General features: G+C 44.5%; 1 protein-coding gene across 1 annotated transcript in view; it reads right to left on the bottom strand.

Annotated features, from left to right (window-relative positions):
• DDX31 (DEAD-box helicase 31) overlaps positions 1 to 15,220 on the bottom strand; it is a 43,928-nt gene that overhangs the window by 15,625 nt on the left and 13,083 nt on the right. Inside the window, exons 15-17 of the mRNA XM_059486490.1 lie at positions 11,103 to 11,153; positions 8,996 to 9,135; positions 3,627 to 3,708 (exon numbers count right to left, since the gene is read on the bottom strand). Of these exons, the coding sequence (XP_059342473.1) occupies positions 3,627 to 3,708; positions 8,996 to 9,135; positions 11,103 to 11,153 (273 nt within the window). The remainder of the gene's footprint in view (positions 1 to 3,626; positions 3,709 to 8,995; positions 9,136 to 11,102; positions 11,154 to 15,220) is intronic.

Raw genomic sequence — 15,220 nt, forward strand, 5'->3', positions numbered from 1 at the left:
AGCACCAGGGAGGCAGAAAGGTTTCAGAATTCCAATAAAGGCCTCAAATTAAAGACAGCCTGGTGCGAATTCCAGGAGAAAATTAAAGAGACCTCAAGCTTAAGTGACAGGTGACTTGCTTCTGTGTCACAACTGTCAGGGGATTTAGTGATAATATGGCAATATATTACAAAGGACTTTTCTTATTCCCCCCTTTAGGTTTCAAAATGAGGCATCTCTTCTTCCTGGTGCTGGGGGAAAATAATAAAAAAAATAAGAAGTAAGACAAAAACGAGGGATAAAAAGCTAGGTGCATAATTTCCAAAGTGTGAGGTCAGTGCAAGAGATATAAATAAAAAAAAAAAAAGCAAATGGCAGGAAACATAATGTCCCTGAAAAACAGCTTCTCCCCTCCTCCCATCTCCACTTTGTCTTTTATCCCCTTCAGACCCTTGAGACAGAACTCATTTTAAAATTGCACCCTAATGGGCATGAAAAAAAAAAAACCAACTGTGTTTGATTCCTGTCTTCCAGGGAGGTTCAGCTAAAAAAAAAAAAAAAAAAAACCCCCACCCAAATAATAATAATAAAAAAGAAATCTACATTTAAAACTGACTCAGAGGTAAACTGAAAATAAAACCTGCCCATGACTGAGTGTCTGGACAGATCAAATAAATCAGTGCTACTGGAGGGGCATGGAAGCCATTCCATGTGCTTTACTCACACAGGCAAGCTTTAATCCTGGTTTGGATGAGCAGGACAATTAATTTGAGACCTTACACATTTTTCCAAGACCCCAAAGATAAAAGCCTACCCCAGAGGTTTGCTTGATCTGCATCCCCATCCCTCTGTTAAACAAGCAGCACTGTTGCCATCATGGAGAAACAGTGGGATAGGAGAACTTTTTCTGCTTTGTGATTCCTTAAAATCCTGGCATAGTGAGTGTGGACAATAACAGTATTTAGAAGCTAAAAGAAGAAATTCAAGAAAAAAAAAAATCAAAGTGCAATGTTATTTAACCAGTTTGAGACATCAGGGTAACTCCCAAAAATGCCAACTCCACCAGGAAAAGATTCATGGATTTCTGTCAAAAAAAGGAAACTTCCAGTGATGAGGATGACAGGTTTTAGGTTTGAGAGGTTGGGATAAGTACTGAAAACTTTTGATTTCATTAAGAGAACATGATAACGGAAAGCAAAAAAATGAAACACAGTAAGACTAGACTGAGGTAGAAAAGTTCATTCTTAAAACAGGAAAAAAAAAAGAAAGATGGGGAAACCCACCAAAAAGCCTGGCTGTAACATCTCCTGCTTCCATTATACTTCAAAACAAAATGAAGGATTTTGTTTTAATAACAACTTTTTACTAACCTCCACACACCTTCTCTAGAACTCACCAAGTCCCCCTTGCCCCCCTTCCATAAAAGTTGAAAGATCAGATTTATTCTCTTTGTAGGCAGGTGAACATTCACACGCCCAGACATAGCCACATATATATTTCATATACCTAAATATAAAATATACATTTTACAGGCACTTCAGCTTGCTCCCTGGCTGCACACAGAAGCCCAAAAAATACATGTTCCAACGTGGTACTTATAATGGACTTGAGTTGAGGCAATGAGAACTGAAGAGCATCATAATGAGGTTCCTGTGTGCAGGACTATAATATATACATGACTCAGAGCTCAGAGAGAGTGAGAGCAGAGCTGAGCCTCCCTCCAATGGCAACATCCCAGCAGGATCAGGTTCAGCTCCTCCTGACACCTCCTCAATCCCCCCTGTCCCACTCCATTCTCAGCTTGTTGTGCTGTCCGTGTGGCAAATTTAGGGAATTTAATAGAGATTAACTCTCCTGAAAATTGGGAAATGCCCCTGCAGCTTCTGAGCTGACCACTCAGAGCCTCCAGGGCAATATAAACATGGAGCTAACAAACACAACAAGTCCTTGATTGCATTAATATGTTTTTCAAGTCATTCCTGCAGGAGTCTGTTTCATACTGACAGAACTGCTGTAATTCCATCCCCATTAAATGATACAGAGTTTTTCCCAGGAAGAGAAACTCTATTCTTAAATGCCAGTTCTTTCAGATTGAGTCACATAAAAACTGGTTATCCTGTATTTATAAGTTCCTGAGAGAGATTAAAACCATCCTACAGCCACAGTGGATGGATCTCAGCTCCAGTGAAGTCAAACAGCAAAATCCCACTTGCTTTGATGTCAGTGGGAAAAGAGGAATTTAATCCCACCTTTGAAAGCAAAAGGAACCAAGTCCTTCTGTGCAGCACCTGGCACTGCCCAAACCAGCAACTGCTCCTTTCAAAGAGGGGCTGGGTTTGGAGCTTTTTGGAAAGAAAAGGAAGAAAGCCAAAAGATGTGTATTTAAAAAATTCTCTGCTTAAATGTGCAGGGCATTTGACAATTTGGAAGCATGGTAGAAATACCAAACAGGCTTGGTTAGGTTTTTGTTGCTAAAAAGGGATTTTCTCCTGCTGCTTTTCAAAACTTAAATTGAAATTTCCTGGAACAAAACATGTTTTCTTTTTTCCCCATGTCCCATGAAATAACATTTGTCCCCACATCTGGAACAGCGAAAATTCTGTTTCATGTCAGTAACAAATTTAAAGTACAATTTCTAAATGGAATTGTTGAAAAAGTCTTTAAAGGAAATATGAAGTCACTCTCCCTATAAGCACATTTGGGACAAAAGGCAAGTGTTTATACATGGAATTACTTAAAATAATTTCTGCACTAACAAAGCACAACTTTGTTACGAGGTGATATTTGTAGGCATGACCCAGCCATTTAAAACACAGGCATTAGAGGGTGATTTCAGCCAAAAACAGTGGTGGGAGAGAGCTTTAAACAGAGCTGCATCTGAGCTGAGCTCAGACCTGGCTGTGAGTGCAGAACACTGAACATCTTTCCCAGGCCGTGTTTCCCAGGAACGCCACGGCCCCACCAGCCAGCACTGGGAATGAGGAGCCTCAGACATGGGGTAACAAAGGCACAGGCAGGCAAAACAGCAACAAGAGGGAAAAAAAAGAGTGTGTGCTGCATCATGCTTGACACATTCTTGACTTCCATTCAAAAATGCAGGTTCTTGCAGGATTTAATTTGCCAGAGCGCAGCAACGCCCGAGACATCAATTGCAAATGAGTGAATTCTGTGAATTAGCAACTTGCAGGCAGACCCAGAGCTTGCCCAAGTCAATAAAAAGGTGCCTGTCAACCCAGGGAGCTTTGGTTTAGGCTCCAAGTAAATATAGATGATAAAAACCCTGATGTAACACATCGCCAAATTAATTTTCCTTGTTTCTTCAGAGAAGTTGAGAGCCATTCGTCATCTCCAACAGGATTTTAGTGCAGAAACACAGGAAAAACAGAAATATTGTGCATGAAGAAACACAGAGATTTTGCATCCAGAAACCTTCCCTGCCTGTTACAAAGACATTTGCTGAAGAGTTAGCAAACAACTGCTTAGTGGGAACAACAAAAGACTGAAAAATTGTGATATAAGGTAGTTCTATAATTATTTACACTGACTGACGTCATGGATGTAAAGACCAGACACTGAGGCAGGAACACTTGTGATGTTGGACTGGCAAGTGAACACTGGAGCAATTCCAAAGCAGCAGAGGAACTCACCCTGCTCCCTGGTCTGTGCACCCTGAAGCGATCATCTCTCATCAGGGTGGCCAACACCTTCTCCATCTTCAGCTCTGAAACACTGGGCCAACAAAGACAAAAAATTACTGTTTGTCCTGCTTTGAAACACAGCCTGGGATGAGCCTCAGGCTGGTAATGGAGAGCAAAACAATTGAGATTCACAATTTAACTTGGGGGAATTTATTCCTGAAACACACAAGGTCTTAGCCCACACACTCCCTCATCACCCCTAAAAGTGGAACTGCTGTAAAATCCAAATCCCTGCTTTCAGTGGCACAGAGACACAGTTTCACCCTCAATTTTGTCACTGTTTTAAGTCAGCAACACACACACTCCAATTCTAGCAGAGCATCAAAATAACTGAGGGTGCACTTTCTATTCACTGAATCTCCTTGACTCTCAACCAAGAGGAACTGATTAAAGAAATTAATTGGATTACACTTCCATTATTTTAATAATTTTTCTTTCCTTGCACTGAGAAGCATCAGGACAACTGGGAAGCACCTGGTTGTTCTTTTCACCAAAAGAATCTCAAGACAGAGCTGAAGCAGCTCATAACCTTAATGCTCCCTGTATATTTGTTTTGTAACTATAAAGAATTAGAACTGCAACCTTCACCTTGAACCCAGGGGTTGTCCAACATTTTTTTTTTTTTTCACTAAGTGACATGGGTAGGAGCAGGTTGGTCTCAGAAAGAGACTGAGGCACCCACAGGCTGGAAACACCTGCTCCACTTTGTTTGCTACTCCTGCCACATCTTGTTTCCTCCAGTTTAGCTCCCAGAGTCTCTGCAATGAGACACAGTGCTCAACCCTCACTCAAAGGATGGCACTCTCATGTTTACACACGAATAATGACCACTCTCACAACACCAAGGAGCTGAAATTAAAGCTGTGCAAAGACACAGCTCCTTCCTCTCATAGTCACTCAAGAGGGTAACAACAAAACCTCAAGGAACTTTCCCCATCAGCCAATTCCCCTGCAGCTTCCATCCCTCTGGTGACATTTCTTTCCTTCCCACAGGATCCTGTGTGATTCCAGCTCCTTGCTACCTCACTCAGGTCAAAGCTCACAGGCACTTCCCAATGGACAAACTCACCCTCCAATTCATTTATAGCCTCAAAAGCCCCCTCTGACACCAGGCACACAGTTTGCTTTCCTTTCCTGCTCTGAGAACTCACCTCCCCTCTCATCTGAAGTGCCAAGCCAAAGCCCAGCCCATTAGGGACTCCACAGCATTTTTTTTTTAAATACAGGAGACTCATTCAGCTGTCCTAGCCAGGCTTCACACTGGGCATTTATTTTCATTCTGTCGACTCACATTCCTCCTGTAGGCTCAACCAGATGATTTATTCTCCAGTCCTGCTTGCATGACACTGCTGGGTCCTGCTATGGCCCAGATATGGAAATGCTTAGAAACCTGCTTCATTTCCAAGTGAGCAGTCCTGCTTAAAGGTGCATTTACAGGACACTAGAAATTCTTTGTCCTCTTTAACACTGTCTTAAGGGGCACACACACCCCAGGTGACAGCACAGGAACAGCTGTGCAGCTCCAGACCATTAATATCACAGCTGCATCCAAACTGGGTCCCATTTCCAAGGGAATTACTCAGATCATAAAAGCTGAGGTCTGTGGGCCCAGATTTTCAGTAATGGACAAAAGTTATGTCTAGAAAAGAAGCCAAGGAGTTCACTTGGGATTAAACCAATCTAAAGAAGAGAGAAATCTTTGGGATTCAACAGTTCTGAGATTCCTGAATCTCAGCTGGTCAGAAAGCTGCCTGTGGTTTCTGAAAGGAAGCATTGCTGCTACTCTTCAATTTGAAAAGTATAAAAAGAAACTATAACAACAAGGATATCTTCTTCTTTTCACTCCAAGCTCTCTACCATCAGGCTAGCAGGAATGGATGAATTTCTGCCACAGTGTTTGACAGGATATTGTGATCCTCACCTGCTCCCATCCTTCCCAGCTAAAGCAACAAAACCTTTACTTTTGCAACCTTCCTTTTCAACCTCAGCCAACTCAGCACCACAGCAGAAGGCAAGGAGAAGGTGCAGAGGAACAGCCATCCAGCCTGGAAGGGATGGGCCAGAGTGGCCACAGGACACCCTACAAGGGAGAGCAGCCCCCCATGTGCAGCTGGGCCACCCCATGCCCAGATTCCCTCACAGAGGATGCAGAGACAGGCGGGGCAGCGATGGGGGAGAAAGGGAAATGGAGCATAAAATGACAACCGAGGGTTCCTCTGTCTGGTTTTGAAAAGTATAACAGCAAATTAAAACATAAATGGTAACCACTTAAGCAAGAGGAAAGCAGACCTCCCCCTTCCCCCTGCAAAGGTTGCTTTGACACGGCAATGAATGAAAATGTCAAACCTTTGACATTGATTTGTCGGAGTTGGGTCCTCCCCTCCCCTGGCGTGTCGCCAGCAACAGATCCCTGAACTGGGTTCACAGCAGGGAGCAGGGAGGGGAACAGCACAACCCTGAGAAGGGAGGGAAACACTGGAGCAGGGAGGGAAACGACTCGTGCCTTCACGGTGATGCCTCCTCCTTTATAAATTAGTTAGGCTGCTGTTAGCAGATAAAGAAATTATCTGATAGCTGTCGAGGCAGGCGCTGCGAGATTGCAGCTGAAGGAGCTAGAAGAGACATAAAGGAAAAAAAACCAAAACAAAACCTTGCATTTCTTCTGCTTGTTGCCTCCTCCCTTTGAAGGGAAATCTGTTAGTTTTGCTTGGAGCTGAGACAGAACATTTTGGAGTCTATCCTTTTTTTTTTTTTTTTTTTTTTAAAGAGGGAATGGAGAGAAAACATGAGTGTGCACGTGCCTGCACATCCACATTTACAGCTGGGCAGAGCAGCCACAACTTCCAGGCACACAAAGCCCAACCTGAAAGTTGCAGAGAGAGAGGAGGCAGCTTTGCTGAGCCCCAACAGGAATTACAGATCTCAGCAGAGCCAAAGTGAGATCGTTTTGGCAAAGGCTAACGCTGCTTTTCCACACTGGAAGCCAAGGAGAGGCTTCAGGTACCGGTGAAAATTAATTGCAAGCGATTTCCAATTTCAAAGGCAGTCATCTCTAATTCCGAAGTGGATTTTCATCCAGGAACAAAGCCACGTCTGCTCTCATTACTTCCGACTCTCAACATTCCTGGACTTACTCCCATGCATGCTGGGGTGGGTGGAGGGGTTTAGGAAAAAACTCTGGGTCAGATCCTCATCCCCTGTAAACCAGCAGAGCACTGCTCATTTACACCAGCTGAAGGCTGCAGGGACACATCTCATGCTTTGTCTTCTTCAAAATACATATTTTATGAAGTATTTACATTTCAATAAACCCAGCGGGAACTTCATTTAAAAAAGGAAAAAAAAAAAAACCAACAAATTAAAAAAGAAGATTCACAACACAAACTCATCCTCGACAAAAAAAGATTTTAAAATTAAGCTAAGAATGGGGGGGAAAAAAAACCAAACTCCAGTAACTTGTGCAGACCAAGTCAGAAGGCACAAAGATTGAGGGTAAAGGAACAGAAATGAGCAGTGCTTAGAGGCTCGGTGACAGTCCAACACACGCTGTCTTTCGCCCTCACACTGAATTAAATTGTCAGGATTATCACCATAATGCTCTGTTTATGAAGGGTAACGGCAATTTGTGCTGATGGCACTTGCTGCCTTGAGCTTCAAGCTGCCTTCCTGCATCTCCTCAGTAATTCATCAGCTCCCTGCTCTATCCCAGTGCCCCTTCTCCTCATCCTCCGTGTGGGAAAAGCAGAGAGGCCGGATTGCCCTGTGCCCATCAGAGGACGGGGGTCAAGGAAGGCAAATTCCACTCCTTTCTGGCAAGTCCTTCATCTGCAGAACGCAAAACAAACAAGCAAAACAAGAAAAGGCAATCCCCAGTGTTGTCTGGCTCTGAAAAATAAATTCACATAAATCTCTCCCTGCTTATTCAGAGTTTTCAAGATTCCTGAAGACCACGGCCAGCTCGACAACAGGTCTCCTTAGCAGATGTAATTACCAGCCTGAGTGACGCTTCCCCAAACTTGTTAAAAAACAACAACATTGGATAAAAGCATTAACATTTAAAATAAAAAGGAAGGAAATTTCTCTCTCCTTCCTCTAACACTACCAAAATATTATAAAATAGAAAAATAGAACTTTCTACTTGGAGTTAAAAATTCACAATTATGTGGGATTTCACCTTTAAATGTCAGTGCTGTTTGTTACATGAAAAAAAACCCTGTCAGCTTAGCCTTCAATGTCTTGCTGGTGTCTGCTTAATAGATAGTTACCTGGGATGATGGATGGCTCTTTGTTAGACCACTAAATGGCTCACAGCCTAGAATAAGCCTGTATTTACTGCCAACATTTGTTTGTTTCAAGGATGCAAAACCAAATTCGATTCCAAGCAGCTCCACCCGACAGAAACACAAGAAATAAAAGGGAACTAATTTGTGCATGAGTTTACAGGGCTCCATCAACACTGCTACAACACTGGAGGGACTCTGCTGATGTTCTCAAACGCTGAGAGACAGCAAGGCAGGGAGCAAGGGGAGGCACAAACACCCAGCTGGCTGCTGAGGAGGCTGGAGATCCTGCCTAGAGATGCTGAGCAGCCCGTTGTGGGTTTTCTCTACAAAAAGACCATTGTGCAAGCAGAGCTGGACTAAAATCTCATCATGTGTCAGCCATCAGGTACCTGACTGCACACTGGGCTGGTTCTTACTGAGCCTGGCTTGCTCTCCTTGCTGCTACTCTCAAGTCCAAGCCAGAGCCAGGTAGGCTTGGAAGCACACCCCACTTTGGGTCTGCAGAGTCCACCCTCCCTTTCTGCCTTCCAGGACCACACTGCACACTCACCACTTGGCAAATCCTCTCCTGTTCCTGTCACAAGCCACTTAAACAACACATCTCGGTCAACTAACTGCAGATATGGCCCACAGCCCCCCAGCAGATCCCTCCCAAAGGGCCAGCAGTCTCTGACAATATGGTGCCATGCAGGCAGAGGGCCAGGGACCATCTGACAGGCTCGTTTGACTTGTGATCTCCACATAGTCACAAGATTTGTCATAGGTTTGAACCCAGGGCCAGAGAGAAACAATGGAGAGCAAAGGATCTCCACTATCCCTGCCCCTCACCACACACACTCACTCATGCACAACCTGTCAGGCTGATGATTTTCACACACTTCCCTCTTCTCCTTTTGCTAGTCTGGGGCCAAGCCCAGATCACGAGAATTAATAAATTCTTATTAAAACCTGCACGAGACACAGTCCCGCTGAAAGTGCCACGGAAGGTTAATTAGCAAGGATGAGCTGAAACTTTTGTTGGCGTTTCTGACTCACTTAATCTTGTGAGAAGCCAGCAAGCTGACATATTCTGCCTCTGAAGGAGCCAGCACGAGCAGGCTGCTCCCGCGGCAGCCGATGCGCGCCGTCCTCCCGATCCGGTGGATGTATTCCGCAGGTGAAGCCGGAGCGTTGTACTTCAGGAAGGGGGGAAAAAGAGCAATTAACAGGATGTTAATTAGAAAGCACACACCCAGCCCGCTCACCTGGAACAAAAGGCACACCCCACACGCTGCACCTCCCGAGGAATTGGGCTGTTTGTAACACGCCTCGTCCCCCGGAACCATCACTCAGCCCCGCTAAGCCGCGGCGGGTTTTTGACATGTGGATGTGACATGTTGGCCAACTTTCAGATAATAGGACAGTTTTCCCCATCTCAGTGTCTCTCTCTGCCTTTTACATTTTATTTCTATACAGGAACCTGTTCGCTTCCCCTTAAAAAAAAATCAAATCTAATCAAATCTCACACCAAAGAGTGCCCAGGACTGCCCACATGGAGCAGGGAGCTGTCTGTTCTGTATTTGGGAGAAAAACCACAAAATAAAAAACAGCTGATGCCAATTTGGAATTGGGCTAAATTGCTTCGTTTGGATTAAAGGAAATCATAGCTGGTTACAGGGTAGAATAAATCTAAGAGAGAGAAGGGAGTGCTTTCATCAGTCTATGATACAGATAGAAACCATCTTCCCCTGTCCAACTACCAGACACCATGAAAATGTTCCTTAAAGACCCCCCAAATTTAGCACTGCCTCTCATTTACCTCACTGGGAATCAAAACTGCCCAGCCATTTGCAAGATCTGATAAAGGGTGACACATTTCCCTCCCTTTAACCTCCCCCTATTCTTTCCCCCCCTCTTCCTCTCTTTCCTGGAAAAAATGAACAAGCACAGAGATACTGCTCAGAAATGAGCCCTCAGCAGTTAAACTGGAAAAAACCCAACAACCAAAGCCCACTCTAGTGTTTATACCTGTGCCCTCTGGCAAAGTTTCTACTGGCTAGAGGTGTGAGTAAGATGCTGTGAGCAATCTAATTGCTCCCTGCAGGTCCTTGCTCTTGGACACAGCTCTCAGGACAGCTGAGATTTCGCCTTCTGGACACACAGAAGTCTCCCAGGGCTTTAGGTAATTTGCACTGCGTTCTAACACTGGCAACTATATCTTTGGTTAAATTATATTAATATACAGATCTGGGAATTAAAGACTTCACTTCCACAGCCTTCATCGACTAGCTGGCTGCTACAATATCATTCCTTTTTTTAAAAAACACAAAAATCAAATCAAATTTGTTACCTGAAGGGATGAGGTAGAAATTAAAAAGCTTTGTTGAGGCTCTGTGCCCTGTTCCTTTTACCCAGGTGTCGCTTGATACATGTGAATCTCTGGATCAGTTTTTCCTCTATTCAACTAACCTTTTTTTAATTATAAATCTTTTATAGAAATGAAATCTGTCTCATGCTCCCAGCCTCCTCTTTGAAACGACAGGCTGCTATTTTTAAGGTTCAATCCATCTTCCTTTGTTTCTATTTTTTTTTTTCCCTAGGACTGTATTTCTGTCAACAGCAATGCAGCAGTGTGGGGTTTTGTTGGGCTTGTTTTCTTCAGGGAAAATCTGAACCATGCAGTTCTGCTGGAAGCTGGATGCCTGCAGCTACTCAGCCCCAGCCAAGCCTCACTCAAAACACTCAGGTCACTGCACTGGCACTACCGGGCTACTCAATGTTTAACAGTAGGAATTAACTTAAATTCCTCATGGAATTGCCTCCCCAGCAAGCTCAGGAAAATGGGAACAGAACTGCAAGAGATGGTTGGGATTTCACAAAATTTGGCTTCCTGGGTGGGAAAATGGAGGGTGCTTCATCTCCAGCCATGAGAAACTCTGGTAACATCAGTTATTAAAGAGAAAAACAGACCAAAGCTATCCTAGCAATGCTTTATCCTGGCAAAACCCAGAGTTCCAGTCCTGCAGCCAGGAACTTGTGGGTCTCCCACACCTGTAGGCATCAGCACCAAGACCAGCAAACTGCAGGAAGGTTCTGGACTGGGAAGGGATTTAATCTGAGCAAGGCTGCACATAACACACACAGACACACACAGCAAACCCACCTGTACAATCCACGTCACTTGAGGCAGGTCCAGCCCCCGTGCTGCTACATCCTTTAAAATGAATAAGGAAATCACTTTAGTAAAAATCCTTTGGAGGTATCAGCAGAGTGAGGAGTCTTCTGGGATGGCAACTATGGAAGTAGGAATTTTATGTGTCTAATTTGGGGAGAGATGGACTGAAGGTCAGAAATAACACTGAGGGTTTAAAATGTAAGGATTGTTGGCAGTCAGAAGTGCAAAGCAATCAAAAATGCAATCAAAAATAATCCACTACTATGGCCCAAAGCCTGGAGGACACAAACACCTATTTCAGGATGGTGGTGTTGAATTACAGCATTTTGCTACAGCCCCTGAGAGAATCCACTGTGTAAATGGTAGTGATACCTCTGGTTCTTCAGTTTGTTTCACTGATGAAAAGAGATCTGCTCATGAGCACCTACTACCCAAGCACAGAGAGGGAGAATTAAATCTCTGAAAGGCAGCACTAGTTCTGAGCACACCTTTATCCACAGCAAATCTAAGTACTAAAATCAGGCTGCTTATGATGAAAGGGAAAAAAAACATAAAGGCCAATGGTCAGGAATCCCTGGCCTTGGGTGGAATGTCCAAGGATACACTGATCTCTACCTACAAATAATTAGTTATTTCCTAGGTGATGGTCTGAAGTTGAGGAGCAGATGATTTGCAGGTCATCTGGCCCTAAAATAAAAGGCAAATAAACAATTTAGCAGAATCTGTAGGAAGCTGGAGCACAGCTTGAGGAGAGGGGACTTCAGCTATGCCTTAGATTTGCACCAGTCTGACTTTGATTTGGAGAAACAAAATGCAGCTACGAAGAAAAGAGTCTGAAGCTGCTGTCACGGTGTTATCTGATGTGCCAGCTGGTGAAAAAACCCATCAGCTTGGAGAAGGACTTGAATGAGACCCTTTAGTTATCCACAGCCAGATATCTCCAAAAACATACCCCCTTCTGAGAGAAAAGAGAGTTTAAACGCTATCCAAAACAGAGAGTGCAAACACATTTCAATCTCCCTTCTTGATTTTCTGTTCATTAGTAATGTCCTCACATACTCCTCGGATTTTACATTCACCAGGCGCAATAGCAGAGCAGGTGTGCAGATTTAACTCTGTTAGGAAATGTTTTGCAACACATGTATCTCTTAGCTAGTTGCAAAATAGAATATATTAAGGACGTAAGCAGGAGCTTAATGTACTAAAAATGTGTCAGCCACCCACTGAAGTGTTTTCATGCAACTCCCACACACGTTAAAAGAATGGGAAGCTGATGTTTTGGCAGCAAAGGCCTTCCCATAAGCACTAACCAGGCTGTTTTGTGGCTCCAAGTGCAGTAAAAGAGGAGCCACTTTCCACAGCGCCCACTCCGAAATAACGCACGCTCGCGCTCCAACACGCTCATTAAGGAGTGACTTGTTCCCAGAGTCTGAATGAACAGATGTACAAAAAGCCATTTAAAGGAGGTTGGAGAAAATAAATCAAGGGGAGCTGGGAAGCATGTACAGCAGTTACCAGGATAACAAGACTATAAACTCTGCAGCACGATCAGACGGGAGCGCTGACGGCTGATTCCGAGCTGGCTGGCTCTGTTCTTCCACCAAAGCTGACAAGGCTTTGGTCTTTTCCCCCTTCCTGTGCTCTTCCTCCCACCCAGCAGCTGAGGAAAGGCTGTCTGAGGAGAGGGCTCTGACCTTGGCACAGGGCAGTTTCACCAAAATAAACCAACAACCAGGACAGCCCTGTGGTCTGGAGCACCTCTAACATGAAGAGTGGACAGCATGGGCAGGAGCCATCCCTCCCATCCATCCAGATTCTTTTCCTACTCTTCCAAGACAATTTTCTCAACATCTCAGCTTGGAAAATCATTATCACAGTCAGCACTTTTATATACATTTGCCCAAGCTGAAAAGGTTCACTAAAAGCCTCATAAACAGCCAGGAAAAACATTTTAGGAGAAGGCTTTCTCCCATCACCAGCCTTGCATTCATGATTGTTTTCACAATGCCACCAACCTCCCCAGTTGTTACTGACACACAGCAGCAGCTACTCTCCTGGGGTTTCCCTTGCCTCTCTTTCACAAGTCTCTTGGGATTTACTGGTAATTGGAGTGTTTTGCAAACTCTCAAAGATTCCTCAGTATCAGTCCACCTGTGTCTCCTGAAGCTCCTTTTCCTCAAAGACCCTGGTAGAGAGCAGCAAGGTAGGACTAGAGTAAAAAGTTTGAGTTGATTTGCTTTCCTCTGCTGGCAGGGCCCAGGAGTTCCAACTTCTCAGAATTTTAGAAAAATATTTGTGGGTCACCTTTCCAGGAGAGACAACACAGCTCAAACAACAACAATCCAGTTTTACATTTATTCCACACGCAGAAGCACTAACCTGCTGCCAGTACTCTTTCAAGAAGGCCAAGAGATTTCCAATGTACCACTCTCCCTCTTTTCCACTGCCTCAGATGGCACTGCCCCTTCCATGTGTGACCTCACACCACCGTTCCTTAATTACAGGGAAATCAAGGATATGACACCTTGGCAGGTCACTGCTGCCTCCTTTCCATGGGCAACAGAAGGGCCAATTCTTCAGTGACCATCTCATGGGAGCAAAAAACCAAAACCAAACCTACACCAGTGCCATTTTAAACTATAACCTAAAGCCTTAACCACGTTCTTGTCCTGATCCCATCTGCAAGGCATACAAGGGCACACAATGATCAAGGAAGAATCCACCTGAGGGATGCTCTAAAAGCTAAATTTCTGCTTTGAACAATTCATGTTACCAGCCTGCAGGGTACAGGGGTGGGTCCAAGAGAATGGGGTACAGAGAATGGGGTACAGGGGGTGGGTGCCAGGGAATGGAGGGCAAAAAGGTCACACTGAAAGCGAGTCCTGTCACTACAGAAGATCACAACCAACAGGGCCACTGAAGTTTTGCAAGGGCCTTGGTTTGCTCAGTCCCTCTCACACCATCTAATTAGGGCAAAGGAAATTGCTAAAGTTGCTTTTGAAAGACACTCAATGGTGAGGTCTTGAAGGCCCTGAGCTTGACAATTGGCTGCCTACATGAGGCCTAGAAGTACAGATGGAAGGCAGCTTGCTCAGGTGCCAGGCTGTCAGTTGGATTAAAATGACTCATTTATTTACCAAAGAAGCTCACAAAGTGCTTTAGCTAACAGGCAGAGAGGGCCTAACGGCTCTCCAAGCTGGGGAAGAAGCTCTCGCGCCTTCCCGGCCTGCCAAAAGTCATTACAGGCGAGTGTGGAAAGCCATCAGCAGGGTAGAGACCCCCGTCGGCAGGGTGACAGATTGGGCTGCGTAATCAGAGGAGGAAGGGGAGAGCACAGAAGCTGTCAGAGGCGAAAGCTCTTGGCTGGGGCCGCCAGAAAACTGGCAAGATGAGTTAGCGTGACTGAGTAAACAGCAAACAATCTCCAAATGATCTTTCCTCCCTCCCTGGAAGAGATGAACTTGTTTAAAAGGCACATCCCAAAGGAAGCAGCAAAGAACTTTCGGTGAAGGAGAGAGAAATAAATCTGGATGAGACCCTCTGAGATGCATGGCCTTTCTTTATTTTCTTGTCTGCCAGCTTATATTGTCTGGCAAAAATATTTTATGGGCTATATTAATATACATATGACATAGAGCAAATTAATAAAAGGAACAGCAGGTCCCATTGCTTACTAGAGCGGAAAGATGGGTGGAGAACATGGCATAAGGGACAAGGGAAGGACAGCAACATTATTTGTGTTGCTCTTTTGTGAGCCAGGTTTCAAAATTTTGTGGGCACAAAACACGATTTTGCAGAGAAAAGAACAGAACCACCTTACTGCAGAATTTTTTTTTTTTTTTTCCTGATATGGAGAAGAGTGTCAGAAAAAGCAATGCCCTCAGAGGCAGGAGGTGGTCACAGAGCCTGGCTGCCCTTTGGACATCTGCGTTGGGGAGGCACCTGTAATGTGGGACTGGTGCAAAGTGTATCTCTATATTAAGGTGTCCATATGGTCCCCATTACTGTGGTAACAGGCCACCTCCTGCTTTCAATGCATTTGTCCTCCCAACATCTCTGTAAGATGGAACTGTGCTACTTTCCCCATTTTACAGATGGGGAGTTGA

The sequence above is a fragment of the Ammospiza nelsoni genome, chromosome 20, assembly GCF_027579445.1.
Source record: "Ammospiza nelsoni isolate bAmmNel1 chromosome 20, bAmmNel1.pri, whole genome shotgun sequence".
NCBI lineage: Eukaryota > Metazoa > Chordata > Aves > Passeriformes > Passerellidae > Ammospiza > Ammospiza nelsoni.